Source organism: Dreissena polymorpha, chromosome 14 (genome assembly GCF_020536995.1).
Source record: "Dreissena polymorpha isolate Duluth1 chromosome 14, UMN_Dpol_1.0, whole genome shotgun sequence".
NCBI lineage: Eukaryota > Metazoa > Mollusca > Bivalvia > Myida > Dreissenidae > Dreissena > Dreissena polymorpha.
In genome coordinates, this window is record NC_068368.1 from 43,004,659 (window position 1) to 43,022,972 (window position 18,314).

At 36.0% G+C, this 18,314-nt stretch overlaps 1 protein-coding gene across 4 annotated transcripts in view; it reads left to right on the plus strand.

Moving 5' to 3' along the window:
* The window catches only part of LOC127857789 (kinesin-like protein KIF13A), a 211,081-nt gene that overhangs the window by 70,338 nt on the left and 122,429 nt on the right, over nucleotides 1-18,314 (plus strand). For 3 of the 4 annotated variants that reach the window (XM_052394453.1, XM_052394454.1, XM_052394456.1), the window contains exons 4-7: nucleotides 7,428-7,520; nucleotides 9,818-9,998; nucleotides 11,583-11,670; nucleotides 11,964-12,098. In XM_052394453.1, coding sequence (XP_052250413.1) covers nucleotides 7,428-7,520; nucleotides 9,818-9,998; nucleotides 11,583-11,670; nucleotides 11,964-12,098 — 497 coding nt within the window. Of the gene's footprint in view, nucleotides 1-7,427; nucleotides 7,521-9,817; nucleotides 9,999-11,582; nucleotides 11,671-11,963; nucleotides 12,099-12,148; nucleotides 12,191-18,314 lie in introns of those variants that run through there. The other variant, XM_052394455.1, reaches the window with a different exon arrangement.

An 18,314-nucleotide genomic window follows, 5' to 3' on the forward strand; every position in this document is an offset into this window, starting at 1 on the left:
CTTCAAATAATTTTCTGAAGTACTACACACTAATCAAAAGCATACCCATACATATTAAATCTGAAATCAATACAAATAATACACCATGTACTCAAACAACATTCGTAGAGAACATACTTGGAAGAAAAAACAAAACGAACAAAATATTTTACACATTACAAATTAGAAACCCTACAGAAAACTCCAAAACCCAAAATAAATGGCAAGTTCTTTTCGAAGAACATGAACTTAATTGGAAACACATATTTACCATGCCATATAAAGCAACTATTGAAAGCACACTGAGAAATTTTCAATATAAATACATACATAGAATTATAGCTACAAATAAATATCTCTTTAAATGCAAATTATCTAACTCAAATCTGTGTGACTTCTGCAGTGAAAACATCGAAACTATAGAACATCTTTTTTGGAAGTGCAAACACATCCAGCCTATTTGGAATCAACTAGTATCTTTTCTTGAACAACAGCAACTAAATGTTAAACTATCTTTCTTAAATGTAAGCTTCGGAATTTACTCATTGAAATCAATAGACTGTAATAATATTGTGAATTTTTATTCTTATAATGATGAAATATTTTATCTATAACATGAAGTACAAAAAACAAGTACCAAATTTTAATTGTTTTATTCATAGTCTTAAACTAAAAATCCAGATTGAGAAAGAAATAGCCCTCAGTAATGACACATTACAAAGCTTTGAACAAAAATGGAATCGGATTAAATTCTCATAATGTTTGTCCACTTATATACATTTCACTCTAATGTTAGTTTATCTTTATAAAATATTTTTGTATATTTTTTTCAATCTTATAAGATCATTGTGAATCTACAACAAAACACACAAATCCAGTATGCTTTCTTCCGACTTTATACAACTCATCATTTTTCATAACTATTCTTCTGTTGTTCTTTTCTTTTCTCATAAAAAAAGATATATTAGCATATCTTGTATAACATGTCTGAACTTAATTGCTTAGTACACTCACTATGTTGTATGATCATATACATGTATACATTGTATGTATTATATTGAATAAAAAAAAAAAAAAATCTGGGTTGGGATTGTATTTGGGTCACCTGGGGTCAAAAACTAGGTCGCTAGGTCAAATAATAGAAAAACCTTGTGTAGACAATAGAGGTCACAGTGTTCATCTTATCTTTATGAAATTTGGTCAGAATGTTAATCTTGATGAAATCTGGGTTGGGATTGTATTTGGTTAGTCAGGTGAGCGATTCAGGGCCATCATGGCCCTCTTGTTTCTAAAGCATTAGTTAAATTCATCATGAAATCCAGGAAAGATAAAAGGATCCCTAGAAAGTAAAATTTTTATTAAAACACCAAGGAAGTATTAAATTTGTTGTAGCTTTGCTCAGGTTTTATGCCATAAAGGTGCATCCAGCTAAAATAACTGTTAGATTATCACACTTTATGTCAATTTTTCTCAAACAAAGTCTCATCTTGAATTCTTTAGCTTTTCTCAGAATTTTCCAGCAATGGAATTATTGCCTTGAGGCGTGATATTTCTGTGACAAAATTTCCATTTTCTTTGGACATATCTTAATGAAGAATCTTGATATGTCTGAAATTGGCTGTCTCAAGAGGCATAATTGACAAGGCAGACATCCAGGATTGTCTCCCTTGTGTAAAAGGATACATTTTTAAGGAAAATGTTATACGTTTGTTTACATAAGTTATGTCTATCACACACTGACATTTTTTAAAACTTCGTGCAATGCTGTCTATGGTGACAGGCTCGTAAGAAAACCATGGTGGTGTAAAATTTCTTAAATTTTGATTATATGATCCATTAAAGAATATAGATCATACTTACGTTTTGCCCTTTCCTTCTATTTAGAATACATAACAAAACCAATATGACATTTTCCCTTACAAGGCAGCCAGCTGATTTATGAAGTTAATGGACACATCTCCATTAAGAAAAAGGATTAATATTGAGTTTGTGCAGGGTGGTGTTGAAGTGTTTATAGCTGTTATTTAGTGGCTTATGTGAGGAGAACATTTTATGACCCCTGGGAAATTAGCAGTCTGGCTTGCTCTTGCAGACTATTTCTCATAAATGATACATTTTAAAAGTAGACACTACATTGGCCAGAATTACCTTAAATTGCCCATTTTAAATTGAGTTTGTGTCTTGATTAAACAAGCATTGATAGATTAAGGAAAAGATGTCATCAATTTTACCCTGTATAGTTCATATTTTAATTATCATGGTTTAAGCTTGACACCACAAATACGTATATATGAGCCTAGCTAATACATAAAAATATTGCTTAACCCTTTACCACATAGATGTTTTTTTTACACATTTGTAGTCCTGTTAAATTTAATTAAAGACCTTTCTTACTGTATTCAAGTTTTAAAGGCTTCATTTCCAACCCTTAGATACTGATGAGCAGCCAACTGCATGAAACCTGAACAGACTGCCAGTTACTTGCAGGCTATCCTCAGGTTTTATGCTGTTTGCACATAGCCATTTTCACCTTGGTTCTGAGTGGAAAAGTGTTAATTCATGTCTGACAAGTGTCATCCCAGAATAGCCTCTGCAGTCCACACAGGCTTATCAGGAACATCACTCTCCTCTTTTATAGTATTTATAGCTCCATGGGCATGCTCATGGTGAGCTTTAGTGATCGCCTCTTGTCCATTTTTCCTCATGCATCTTTGTGCATCCTCAACACTGACTTTGTTAACACAAAAGAGGGCCGATTTATTGTCTGATTTTCATGAGATTTGGTCACAAGATTTGTCGCAACGATATCTTGGAAGAGTTGGAAAATTGTTCTGTTTGGTTGAAAAATATGGCTGCAAGGGGGGCAGGGCATTTTTACATATTTGGCTATAGTGAAACCGTGTTAACTCTCTAAAAGTCAAATTCATCGTCCAATCTTTATGAAACTTGGTCAGAATAGATGTTCTATAAAAACAGAACAGAACAGAACAGAATAGTTTATTTGACTTAAGCATATACAGCTCATCGTCGTTAACATACATATACAATAACAGCATGCGTTATAATTAAATACAAAATATACATCATATAAAAAGCTCAGCTGGGTTTGAAAATGGTTATGGTTCCTTGAAAAATACGGCCACCAGGGGTCGGGGCATATTATATACTAAAACCTTTTTAACTCTAGTTGATATTTTCGCCATGGTTTCAGAAACATCTCAAAAGTTACTGAATGCAGCTCAGTTCCTTGAAGTCTTAGGTGAGCGGCCATGGGTCTCTGACCCTCCGTTCATTAAAAGAAAGTCTCTTCCAAAGCAAAATTAAGTCCTAGCCAAAAGTATTTTCTTGATTAGCCTGTGCAGACTTCTTTACACAATTGCATAAAACCCTGCTATTCATGAGCGAGACTCGCTTAACGAAATTTGATTTTGCTGAAATTGTTTGTGATAGACATCTTACGGATCATTTTAGCAACTATTTCTACAGGCACATATGGAATCATGTTGACCTGTTTTATGCTCTTAAGTTAAAGGCATAACATCGTAACATCCCTTACATACGCTGTTTTGTGTAATTTTATTGCAAGTAGAATTGTGCAGGTTTTGATATCAAAATTAATGAAGTTTGTCCCATCATGGAGCAATACCGAGGAGTTATGTGAATAATGTATTCCCTAGAGTTATGGAAGTAATGGACTCTCATTTCTTATTATTGTGTGTTTATGAAGAAGTTGTACAGTGCCTGCAGGAATTAATGTCCATAGTATTAGATACGATTTTAGCAGGGACACAGATATTACTCGTGGGAGATGTATAACTTTACTCAAGGAATATTTTATGAATAAAGGGAGACAACTGTTACAGGAACTTTTCTCTTCTTGCTATGAGTGACTGCCATTTGTGATTTTAGATGAGCACAATTAGATTTTATTAGCCGGATTTTTTTCGAAAAAATCTCGGCTTATAGATTGATGTTGTCGGGCGGGCGGGGGGGGCGGGCGGGCGGGCGGGGTGGCGGCGTGCTCGAAAATGTTAAAGTTCTTATTTCATGGTATAACTTTGGTATGCTTGGACCTAGAGTCTTCAAACTTGACATGAAGGTTGGCCAGGATTAACAGATGACCACTGGTCATTTCAAGGTCATTCATTTGAAGGTCAAGGTCACTGTGACCTTCAATATAAAAAATGTTAAAGTTCTTATAACTTTGGTATGCTTGGACCTAGAGTCTTGAAACTTGACATGAAGGTTGGCCATAACTAGTTAGTAACCACTGGTCATTTCAAGGTCATTCATTTGAAGGTCAAGGTCACTGTGACCTTGAATGTAAAAATGTTAAAGTTCTTATTTCATGGTATAACTTTGGTATGCTTGGACCTAGAGTCTTCAAACTTGACATGAAGGTTGGCCAGGATTAACAGATGACCACTGGTCATTTCAAGGTCATTCATTTGAAGGTGAAGGTCACTGTGACCTTCAATATAAAAATGTTAAAGTTGTTATAACTTTGGTATGCTTGGACCTAGAGTCTTGAAACTTGACATGAAGGTTGGCCAGAACTAGTAAGTAACCACTGGACATTTCAAGGTCATTCATTTGAAGGTCAAGGTCACTGTGACCTTGAATGTAAAAATGTTAAAGTTGTTATAACTTTGGTATGCTTGGACCTAGAGTCTTGAAACTTGACATGAAGGTTGGCCAGAACTAGTAAGTAACCACTGGACATTTCAAGGTCATTCATTTGAAGGTCAAGGTCACTGTGACCTTGAATGTAAAAATGTTAAAGTTCTTATTTCATGTTATAACTTTGGTATGCTTGTACCTAGAGTCTTCAAACTTGAAATAAAGATTGGCCAGTACTAGAAGATGACCACTGGTCATTTCAATGTCATTCATTTGAAGGTCAAGGTCACTGTGACCTTAAATGTTAAAATGTTAAAATTGTTATAACTTTGGTATGCTTGGACATAGAGTCTTCAAACTTGACATGAAGGTTTGCAAGCACACTTAGATGACCACTGGTCATTTCAAGGTCATTCATTCTAAGGTCAAGGTCACTGTGATCATATTTATGTGTCCAATCTATCTGCTAGAACTGGTGTGATAGAAACCTTTTGGAGTGATCATAAGGCTGTCTGGATTTCTGTGTAGGTATGTGAAAGCAAAACAATAAATAGTACTATTTCATCTAAGTTTATTTTCTTACATTTGATAATGAAATTGATGGAAACTTCAAACAATATCTTACTAATTTGCTAATAAAAAAATTGAGATCAAACTTTCCTAATTGTCAATTCAAGTTCATATTTGTGACCTTAAATGTTATTGTTGTTCATGTATATGCATGCATTCAAAACATAACACAAGGTTTGCTCATGCCTTGAAAAGTACTTACATTTCATTTTGACCTTTGAACAATATTTCAGTAATTTAAGTATTGCATTGACAAAAACACGAAAGGTACTTTCCTGTCATTTAAATCAAAAATCCGGCTTCAATGCGGTCATCTCCGACCGCGGAACTCTTGTATTGATATTTCTCTGCTTAGTACAGTTCTGTTAAGTCAAGTCAAGTTGTATTCTGTTGAGTTGATGTGTTGTTCACAGAACTCAATCTCTACTGAGATGGTTTTGTTTTCAAAGAAATTAAATGATGGAATTATTATTATGCTCTAAATCGAAACAAACCTAAATGATATTGGAGAAAACTTAATTCATCTGGTCCATGAAAAAAGTCAATTGTAAAAGCATAGACAAGTGAAAATCACGAGCAAGAAATAACTTAATTAAATGTAACTTTGATGAAAATGTGTAATGCATTGAATCATTAAAATCTTAATCAATGTTTATGTCCTCCACCACTATAGTGGGGGACATATTGTTTTTGTCCTTACCGTTGGTTTGTTTGTTTGTATGTGTGTTTGTCCCAACTTAAACATTTGCAATAACTTTTGCAATATTGAAGATAGCAACTTGATATTTGGCATGCATGTGTATCTCATGGAGCTGCACATTTTGAGTGGTAAAAGGTCAAGGTCATCCTTCAAGATCAAAGGTCAAATATATAGCTTCAAAGCGGCGCAAAAGTGGACATAGTGTTTCTGACAAACACATATCTTGTTTTTTCTGATTTCCTTAATGAATCAATGTTCAAACAGGTAAGCAATGAATATGCTACATATTTATGCCATAAACATAAAAAACACCTTAAGACACCAATTTATTATATAAATTAAGCATGTTCAGCATATTGGATGATTTTTTTCCATGGTTCAATATAGTTAAATTTATTGCTCCATGAGTTGTTATTTTGCCATTGAATTTCGATAAATGATATTAACCAGAAAGTGTTCCATTTATCTTGGAAACCTGAAATACAGGGTACCATAACAACCAGTGACAATGCTAGAGATATGGGTATGGAGTTGAATAAATCAAGGGTTCAGTGCAAAACAATTGTATCTGCTTAACCTATTTATGCCTAGCGTGTAGAAAAAAGGCCTTGGCAAACAGCGTAGACCCAGATGAGACACCACATGATGAGGCGTCTCATCAGGGTCTGCGCTGTTTGCTTAAAGGAATTTATGTAAGAAATATTCTAAATATAGAAATAAATATCAGTGCTCCAGCTAGGATTTGAAAAGGGCAGGGGGGCTTTTTTGTTAAAAGGGCACTTTCGACGCGCAGTATTTTGTCAAAAGGGCACTTTTGACGCGCAGTATTTTGTAAAAAGGGCAAGTTCGAGCGCGCGGATGTTTCTGGAATGCTGCCTATTGCATGTTAATTTATATGTTATAAATAATTGTATTATTCCCATTATTATTAAACCATTCAAATATAATGTCTACAATGAGGATTAAACTAATTACAATGTAATAAGAGATTTATGAATTATCATATGTAAAAAAAAAAAAAAAAAAAAAAATTTTTTTTTTTTTTTTAGGGGGGGGGGGGGGGGGCAGGGCGGAGGTTCGGGGGGCAGGGCGGAGGTTCGGGAGGGTAGGGCGCGGCGCCCTTCGATTTAGGCCTAACTGGAGCACTGAATATACTAGACATCCCTCATTTTGAAAATAAATTGATCTAATTTAGAAGGATGGTAGAGTCCACTAGGCACAAATGGGTTAACCCTTTCCCACTTAAAAGCAAAATGAAAATGGCTCTATTCAACCAGGATAAAATCAGAACAGCCTTGTGCAACTTGTTGTCTGTTCAGGTTTTATGCTGTTTGCTGCTCATCAGTACATTTGGGTTAGAAATAAAGCCTTTTAACTTCAATCTTGTAAGAAAGGTCTTAAATTTAATTTGATTTTCTAAGGGACTACAAACATGTCAAAATGCATATATCTCAGTGGTAAAGGGTTAACATTTCTATAAAAGATACAATAATTTCATGCTAAACTCTTAAAATGGTAGTATTTATAGGAAATACAGTGTAAACTTGCCATCCTTCAGGTCAGCAGATGGTATTCCATTGCCTGGGGGAGCCTGTGTTGCAGGGGGCATTTGAGGGCTACAATGGCTGCATCTTCGCGTACGGACAGACAGGTTAGTGTCTCTCTTGGTAAAGTTAACGAGTCGCGCAGTGGGGAAACTGTGCAAAATGCATTTGAAGAAAATGTTGTCCCAGATTATCCTGTGCAGACTGCATAGGCTTATCAGGGACAAAACTTTGTGTCTAAGCTAGATTTTTATTATGCCCCCCTTCGAAGAAGAGGGGGTATATTGTTTTGCACATGTTAGTCATCTGTCGGTCGGTCAGTCCGTCCACCAGATGGTTTCCGGATGATAACTCAAGAACGCTTAGGCCTAGGGTCATGAAATTTCATAGGTACATTGATCATGACTGGCAGATGACCCCTAATGATTTTGAGGTCACTATGTCAAAGGTCAAGGTCACAGTGACTCGAAACAGTAAAATGGTTTCCGAATGATAACTCAAGAATGCTTACGCCTAGGATCATGAAACTTTATAGGAACATTGATCATGACTGGCAGATGACCCCTATTGATTTTCAGGTCACTAGGTAAAAGGTCAAGGTCACAGTGACTCGAAACAGTTAAATGGTTTCCAGATGATAACTCAAGAATAATTAGGCCTAGGGTCATGAAACTTCATAGGTACATTGATCATGACTGGCAGATGACCCCTATTGATTTTCAGGTCACTAGGTCAAAGGTCAAGGTCACAGTGATAAAATACGTATACACACAATGGCTGCCACTACAACTGACAGGCCATATTTCATACATTGTATGTGTGTGTCCAAAAACTTTAACCTTGGTTAAAGTTTGATACCTTTTGCAATATTGAAGATAGCAACTTCTTATTTGGCATGCATGTGTATCACACTGAGCTGCACATTTTGAGTGGTGAAAAGTCAAGGTCAAGGTCATCCTTCAAGGTCAAAGGTCAAAAATCATTGTATATTTCTTTCCTAAAACTTTAACCCATTTATGCCTAGTGGACTCTCCCATCCAACTAAATTGGATCAATTTATCATGACTGGCAGATGACCCCTATTGATTTTCAGGTCACTAGGTCAAAGGTCAAGGTCACAGTGACAAAAAACGTATTCACACAATGGCTTCCACTACAACTGACAGCCTACTGGCATGCATGTTTTACAAGCAGTCCCTTGTTTTAAAGAGACTTCCTTTAAATGAAAAACACAATGAAGTGGAAAGTGTCCTTCCTGTCTAGCCTTTAGGAGCTGCAGAGGCTTATATTTGGATGACACTTTGCGCTCATATATTAAACTTTTGCTTGCTGGGCAATTTGTCGTCTGCTAAAATGTCGTCTGCTGAATTTCTAAAATAAGCATTTTCTTTGATTTTTTTCAAAGAATACTATCAAAATAGCAAACAGTTTGGATCCTGATGAGACGCCACATTCTGTGGTGTCTCATCTGGATCCAAATTGTTTGTAAAGGCCTTCAAAATTCGGTTCCAGCACTGAAAGAATTAAGCCCTTTTTTGCCGAGGGCCATCTGGTTACTGCAGTTTTTGGTCTCCTAGGTCAGAACCCAGCTGCTTTTTGTGTGAATTTGGTTGTTGGACATGTGTTTCCTCAGGGTAGCCTTGCTTTCCCCCTTAGCCAGGGTGCAGGATCACATGACTTTGTGGGTTTACCCCCCCTTGTAACTTAAATGGATTTTAACACCACGATTAGTGGTGCTCTATTTCATATAACTTTTTTTAAACAAGTTTCTTTAAGAATTTTCATAAAAGACAGGTTTTTATGCTGCTTATGGCAATGTGAAATAGATCAGAATTACTTCATTTAATAAACCTGTGTTCTTTTTCAAAATTCAATTTGAATTACACAGTTATGCTTCACCGATTGTGAAATTTTGTCAACAATTTCAGACGTTTTCAAGGATTTATTCTTATACCTTAAGGCAACGGCACAAACTGCAAGAAAAATTGTCTTTTATGCATTTAAGATTTTTTAAAATGTATTTCAATAACTTGAAATATTTAAAAAAAAAAGTGATTACATTCTGTCCAGCTCATGTGTAAAAAACCCTGTTGATTCTGCACCTTGTTAGATCAAGACCAAACCAACGGAATGCTTTTCAGTTTAGAGAATCAATAGCCAAAAATAACAGCTGCAGTGCTTCAAAATTTGTCCCAACTTTTGTGAGTCTAGCAAGTTATAAAAAGTGCTGGGACACTATCAAGGTCATAATGGTAATAAAGTCTCAAGCAGGAAAAGACCTTTGAAACTCCAAACTACACACTTCAAACGATAATACTTTGTCTTTGTGTAATAATGTATGTTATTGAGGCATTATCTTAATGTTTTCAATATGTTATAAAATGTTCGTTTGTACTGGTTCCAGGCTCGGGTAAGTCGTACACCATGATGGGAACCGCTGACGACAAGGGTATCATTCCCCGCCTGTGTGACGCCCTGTTTGAGAGGATAGTCAGACTGGAGAACGAGTCTACGGCCATCAAGGTGGAGGTCTCCTACATGGAGATATACAACGAGAAAGTGCACGATCTTCTAGACTTGAAAGGGTTGGTATATTTGTTACAATTTTTCTCCTACATGGAAATATACAATGAGAAAGTGCATGATCTTCTAGACTTGAAAGGGTTGGTAAATTTGTTACAATTTTTCTCCTACATGGAGATATACAACGAGAAAGTGCATGAAGTTCTTAACTTGAAAGGGTTTGTTGTCACATTTGTTATAATTTTTCTCCACGATGGATATTTACAATAAGAAAATGCATGAAGTTCTTGACTTGAAAGGGTATGTTGTCAAATTTGTTACAATCTATCTTGAACATGGAGATTTACAATGAGAGAGTGCACCAAGTTCTAGACTTGAAAGGGTATATGATGAAATTTGTTAAAATTTGTCTTGTACATGGAGATATATTCTGAGAAAGTGCACAATCTTCTAGACTTGAAAGGGTTTGTTGTCAGATTTGTCAGATTTGGTACAAGTATTGTGTATTGTCATTTTGATTATGATGTGTATGGTAATTATTTGAAAGGTTATGTTAAAAAATGTGTTACAATAAGCCTTGTTTTGGAAAACCTGGGGTTAATGCATGTTTGTAGTGTTATTCCAGATTAGCCTGTGCAGTCCACACTAATCAGGCTTATCAGGGACAACAGTTTCCACTTTTATGGAATTTTTTGTTTAAAGGAAGTCTCTTAAAACCAAAAATCAAGTTTAGGCGGAAAGTTTAGTCCTCACAGATTAATCTGAAATGACACTTAAGCAATTTAGCCAATAGAACTTTGATTTAAATTTCAAACACAATCTAGATTTGTATTTAAATTCTCTATTCTAACAGTTTCTGTCCAATCTTAATGGACTGATTGTAAGCCAATGTGGCTTATCAGCCAAAGAAGCCTTGTTCAATGAAACTGGGCTGGAATGCATATATGTTAATTGTCATCCCAGATTAGCCTGCGCTGTCTGCACAGGCTATTCAGGAACAACACTTTCTGTCTTTGCTGATGGCATTTTGGCGAGATATGCTGATTAACCCTTTCCTACCTACATACGTATTTTTATGCATTTGTAGTTACTCACAGGCTGTTCTGGTTTTATGCTGTTTGCACATAGACATTTTCACTTTGTTTCTGAGAGGGAAAGGGTTACATTTCACTTAAATTCAATTGCCAGTCAACATTTTTATATGCTGAACTGTTGATTGCCTGCAATTCTATTTTTTTCTGCAAGAAATGCTAAGAAGTATTTGATATATTAATGGTCCATTTACTTGTTAGTATCCGACTCAATTACTGCTAGACATGCGGTATAAAAAAGTCAAAGCTAGATAAAATTGCATGCAAAAATTCCAAAAGAACCGACCCTGATTTACATGTGCAAACTGCATATACTTATTTTATACAACCAACCAGGCTAACAAGAGACAATACTTTTCATCTAAACCAGTTTTTCTCTAAGAAGAAACTTTTTTAAATGGAAATTACCAGAAACATGGCAAGTGTTGTCCCTTAATAGCCTGTGCAGACTGCACAGGCTCATCTGGGATGAGACTATGCACATGCGTTAAGCCCTGTTTTTCCAGAGTGAGGCTTATTTCCATACATCCATACATGCTCCCCTGTGTATTTCAGACACAAGCAGAACTTGAAGGTTCGGGAACACAACATACTGGGACCATACGTGGACGGGCTTTCTACGCTGCTCGTTACCTCATTCCAAGTTAGGCTTATTATATTGTACTTAATAAATAAGCGTCTTAGATTATGTTAAGACATTGTCAAAATAAATGTCTAACATTATGTAAAATAAATGATAAAAAAATGATCGCATTTTGCATTAATGAGATTTCATAAATATTATTAAAGAATGCCAACACTTGATAAAAGCTTTACGATCAGAGACAATGTTGGCTATATTCAATATTTATAAGCATTGGAAGTCTTTAGTATATAGTATATCTTGTTCTTCTTCTGCATAATCTTGATACATAATCATAATCATTATACATTCAGGATATTAACAATTTGATGAGCGAAGGGAACAAATCAAGAACGGTGGCTGCTACCAACATGAACAGTGAGAGTAGCAGGTCACATGCTGTCTTCAACATCATTGTCACACAGACGCTTACAGATTTGAAAACTTCTGTAAGTAACATCAGAGTCATGTAGAGGCTTGGTAAAGTAAATCAGTCTTCAACATCATCGTCACACAGACGCTTACAGATTTGAAAACATCTGTAAGTGACATCAGAGTCATGTAGCGGTTTGGTAAAATACTTCACTATTCAACATCATCATCACACAGACGCTTACGGATTTGAAAACATCTGTAAGTAACATCAGAGTCATGTAGAGGTTTGGTAAAATAATTCAGTCTTCAACATCATCGTCATAAGACGCTTACAGAAATGAAAACATCTGTAAGTAACATCAGAGTCATGTAGAGGTTTGGTAAAATAATACAGTCTTCAACATCATCGTCATAAGACGCTTACAGAAATGAAAACATCTGTAGGTAACATCAGAGTCATGTAGAGGTTTGGTAAAATAATTCAGTCTTCAACATCATCGTCATAAGACGCTTACAGATTTGAAAACATGTAAGTAACATTAGAGTCATGTAGAGGTTTGGCAAAATAAAATTTACACATCTGAATGTTCAAGTGAGTTTTATCAGTGTCAGTCGCAGAGAGGTTTGGTAAAGTCAATGTGACACAGTTTAACCCTTTTCCACTCAGTAGCAAAGTGAAAACGGCTATGTGCAATCAGCATAAAACCAGAACAGCCTGCGAGTAACTCGTAGTCGGTTCAGATTTTATGCTGTTTGCTGCTCATCAGTATGGAAGGGTTTGAAATCAAGCCTTTAAAACTTGAATCTCGTAAGAAAAGTCTTAAATTAAAGTTAACTTTCTAAGGGACAACAAATGTGTCAAAATACCTACCAAAGTGGTAAAGGGTTAATGTACATGTGAGTAACATAATTGTCAAACAAACATTATCTGCTATAGTAATTGGAACACTTCTGAAAACGTATGAAGAACATCTGTGTTCCAGTTATGTGGAAGCTGACCAATATTTAAAGATAGATGTTTCAATGTTTACCTACGTATGTTAGTCAAATCTTTAAAGTGTAGACATTTGGTAACAACAGATTCAGTTATTAAAATATATGCACATGTTATTAGTGCTTTCAGATTTGAAAGTTTCTATTAGCAAATTCAGTGACATAAAGAGCTCAGAAATATTAACTTATCTGTTGAAAACATCAGTGTCTTTAAGATGTTTGCCCTTATTTGAATGTATGAGCTGGTTTTATGATGGTTTTTTTGTTAAGAAGAGACTTGCGTTAAAAGACAAATTACATAAAAGCGAAAAGTGTTGTCCCTGATTAGCCTGTGCGGATTGCAGGCAGGTTAATGTGGAACCCTACTTTAGTTTGCAGTAAGCCTGGCTTTCAAGAGGGCAGCTCTTGTGTAAAAATGTCAAAATTGCTGGGCTTTAAAATGATAAAACAATTTAAAAACAATACAGCATTGTTTGTTGATATCATATTTTGTTTGAAAGTAAATATAATAAATAACAAGTGTTCAATGAAAATATATACATTTATTTGTATTAACGTTCAAATCATAAATAACATTGTTTTACAATGACCTTCAAAAGACATGATTAGCACTTCTGTATTTAATAGTATGTAGCAAGATTAAGATGTGTTGTTATTTGATGGTTGCAAGCTTTATTGGTCACACTTTCAATTAAATATATTTACAAGTTAAAACAAGGTGATAGACTGAAACCAATTAATGATGAGCACTATATAGCTGTGACTTAACATATACCTGAAACTTTACAGTTTGTAAAATGTCCAAATGTCAACTCTGTGGTTGTGAACCATTATCTGCTGACATTTATGTCAAACATGGAAATTACTTAATATTTAATATGAGTTACTCTCCGGGTGAAGAGAGCTAAATGCATGTGCGCAAAGTATAGGTCCTTGATTAGCCTGTGTAGTCAGCACAGGCTTATCAGTGAATGATGACACTTTCAGCTTACAAAGAATTTTAGACAAAAATTCCTTAAAAGCACAAAGTGTCATCCCTGATTAGCCAGTGCAAACTTCACAGCTATTATGTTACTGCACTTTACTCAAATGCATTTATCACAGTTTTCCAACAACGCTTCTAAAAAATCAATGTCACATGATTGCTGTCCAGCCGTTTTCTTGGGGGGTGTATTTCAAACACGGCTTAAAACTGATCTCACCCCTCTCTATCAACATTTCTGGTTCAGGAACAATTTTGGGCTTCAATAGCTTTACAACAAGCACGGGAACAACAACACTACCACCAATCACCAATAATGCTGCAACTGCACCAGCAATAATCCACTTAGTGTTAGAGACATTTGTTGTGTTGAGAGTTTCTTTTGTGGTTGTTGTTGTTATTGAAGTCATGGAAACGGTTTCAGTTGGTTTGGTTGACAATGCTGGTTCTTTGTCTAGCTTTGGTGTAAGATAGTTGTGTCTTGGTGGAACCTGTGGGTATATAGTGGGAACCGGAAGGGTTCCATCTTGTGGGTTACACTCTAGTTCCTTGTTTTGAATAGCATCCAAGAGTTTTGTACCAAAGTAGCTTATTGGTTCAGCACATGTTGGCTCCTGCCCAGAGTTGTTCACTAAGCTCTTCATCCATTGGATGCCACATTCACACCTCCAGGGGTTGTTGGCCAGTAACAAGGTCTGTGATTGGTTGATGTGACACAAGAGGGATTCCGGGATACGCTGCAGCAGATTTTGCTGCAGATCAAGCACCTTGATGAAGCTGTTGTTCAAAGCGTCTGGGTGAACCTGAGTGATCTGGTTGGACACAATATAAAGGGTGTCTGAAAAAAAAAACGTAAAAATGAGCAGCACTCTGTAATGAGGGGTTTTATGCATGCGCTTAAAGTGCAGTCTGCATACAGGCTAATCAGGGACAACACTTTCTGCATAAACTGTTGTTTTGTTAAGAACAGACTTTCTGTAAACGAAAAATACCTTAAAAGCGAAAAGTGTCATCCCTGATTAGCCTGTGCAAACTGTACAGGCTAATTTTGGGATGACACTTTATGCATTAAACCCCTTTTTCACAGATATGGCTGGTATATAATATTCTCATAATAAAAAACAAATTCATGTACCTAGCACGACACTGTTGAAGGCAAGTGACCTGATATTGGTGATGTTATTTTTTGCAAGGTTCACAGTGAGTCCAAGGTGTCCAATACTGCCCAGAAACTCAGTCGGAACTTCTGAAATCTGGTTCTGCCAAAGGTCTAGCTTGGTCAATCTTGTTCCCACCATTGAGGTCGGGTCAAGGATGATTATGTGGTTGTACTGAAGGTTGAGCTCTCGAAGGCTGGTTAGGTTGCTGAATACGCCAGCTGCGATACCTGTTAAGTTGTTGTGTTGAAGATTAAGGTTTTCCAGAGTTTGTAGCGAGTGAAATGCTTCTGTGTTGATGTGTTTTATTATGTTGTGCTGAAGATCGATTTTCGCTATTTTAACGAGACCTGTGAAATCGTCTTTTAGTATGGACGTCAGTTTGTTTCCCACTATTGATAATATTTTCAGGGCGGGCAGATTTCTAAAGGTGAAATTCCCGATGGTTGTTACATTGTTCTGATTGAGGTTAAGGATATTGAGATTCCCAAGACCAGCAAAATTTACCTCCTCGATTATCATTATTTCATTATTACTTAAATCTAAGGTCAATAACCCTGGACAACCTTTAAAACACTCCCCATAAAGAGAGGTTATGTGGTAGTTATTTATTTCCAAACGTTGCAGTCGTGATTTTCCATTTAAAATATACATATCAAAACGTCCAAAAGGCAAGATTATATTCAGGTCTTTTGCTTGAAGATCCTCAACAGTATTTGGCAGTGTTTGTATCTGTACATTGGTGCACGTCAGTACGATTATCTCCCCTTGTTTGTTCAGATCGCATGTCAAACACTCGGCTGGACAAGGTGAAGAAACACCAACAAGTTTAAAGAACAACATTAGGACAAACACACAAAAGTTGCTGATTTCCATTTTCAAGTCACAAGTGGTTTTAAGACGTTTTTATTAATTAAACATGCATAAGTTTGCAAGGAGTTTAAAATGTATTTTAAAATCCACTTTATTATCTTTACTTGTAAATAATATTACTTGTTCAGCTTAATAACTGATATTAAAATATCCAAATGTTTTCTAAATCCCTGTTATGTTATATAGCCACTCCTCTGTATCAAATAGATGGTAATATGTTTCAGACTTCTTTGTCAGATTATGTATCCACAGCCGAAGCACATGCTAGATAATTAAACAAATGTTCCAATATGAAGATTTAGTGTGTACATTTTGTTGTCCTTAAGTGACCAAATGCAACTTGACATAATTAATGTGTTGGGCATGCTTAAATATTAAAACATCCATATAGCACTTTCCTTGATACTGATACACTTAAAACAAATTAATGTGATGTTCAGCAAAACAAACTGAAAATGTCCATAAACCTAAATTAAAGTGTATGAAAGGTTTGATAGACTCCTTTTTGGCATATGAAAGGCCGGTTAATGTGGACACCGTTTTATTAAGTGGACACATCTTGGTGATGTGAATATGGTATGAAAGAGCCAGTGCCATTTATCTTCATAGAGGTTTCTGGGCCTTTATCAATATATTATAGCACATCACTGTTAAGTCTGACTCCATTGTATTGTGATTCTTACTTGCATTTAAGATTTTTAGCTAGATTTGTTTTAAAGGGCAGTTCTGTGTCTAGACTGGTATAAATTTGTTGTTGATTTCATTAGTTTGTTAACAAATTTACAACCTGTTTTTTTCCAACATAGTCAACACTGACAAAATGTTGTTCCAATTCTGCTGCAGTAAATGTGCTTTATTAAATTAAACTTTTTCAAGGAAGGCTGGAAATAGTATAAAGAAACACAGATTGTTTTGATTCCATTGTTTATTTGTGTTACAGATCACTTGTGTGTTTTGTTGCAATTCATGTATATTAAAAACACAACCACTAGTATATTGAAAAAGCAAGCATTTACAAGATCTGCTTAATGTATTTAAAGAAAGTTACAGTGAACACTTTCTTCAAACTATGCATACAAAAGAAACAGATAGAATTAAAGTAAGACATTTATTTTTAAATAATTATTGTGTTTTCAAATAAAGTTTATATAACAACATGTAGCATACAACATTAAACTGTGTGAACAAGAACGAGGCTCATGTATGAACGCCCTCTCTTAATTGAACAATAATTACACAATGAAATTACCATGCTTATTTTCATCACATCTTAATTTGTGATATAGTTTTTCTGCTAAAAAATTTCATTAAAAGAATGTTATATTGCAATTCGTATTTTGATTGAAATCTTATAATATGCATACAAAATAATTTTCTGTAATATTTCAGTTTCATTTACTATATGTTCAACTGTTTGTGATTATTGTTTGTTATGGATGTCTGTTAACCCATTTATGCCTAGCGTCTAGAAAAAAGGCCTTGGCAAACAGCGTAGACCCAGATGAGACGCCGCATGATGTGGCGTCTCATCAGGGTCTGCACTGTTTGCTTAAAGGAATTTCTGTAAGAAATATTCTAAATATAGAAATAAATATACTAGACATCCCTAATTTTGGAAATAAATTGATCCAATTTAGAAGGATGGGACAGTCCACTAGGCGTAATTGGGTTAATGTCTGCCTCCCTGCCTCTGTCCCAGTTCAAGGGAGCCGTCCAGAAGAGACGCTCCTCCCGGGCCTGTTCAGCTGCTCTAGCTCTGGATCGATCGTCTGGTACGTGTCTTCGTACTCTGACTTGTAATAGTTACCTCGCCCTGTCGCGCCCTCGTTTGCCACTGACATCATCCTGCCCTTGGTCCCCAGGTCGTGAAGCATCATGGCTTCCATTATGTTGTTCTCTGAAACCTCTTTGTTCTTCAGAGCACGGATTTTACGTCTTCTCTCTTCCCGTTTCGTCTTCATCTTGTACAGCATGCACATGATGGGCCCCACAATGATTGCCAGCACTATCAGAGAGATGGCCACTATGGCGAATATAGTGGAACCGGAATATTTAGGCTGAATCTTGACAGCAGGAACAGTGTCATTGACCCCTGGGAAGATTCCCGCCTCCCGGAGACCGGTTGACCGGTTATCAACTGTAACCGGACCTTCTGTATTGGTTCCTGCGACTGGTAGACTGGCTCCAGTCCCTGCTACTGCAGCAGCTGGAGAATTCGACTTCCCTTGGTTTGGAGATGCTACAGGAGTATTTTGGTGTTGTGTCATAGCATCTTGAGGCAGGCT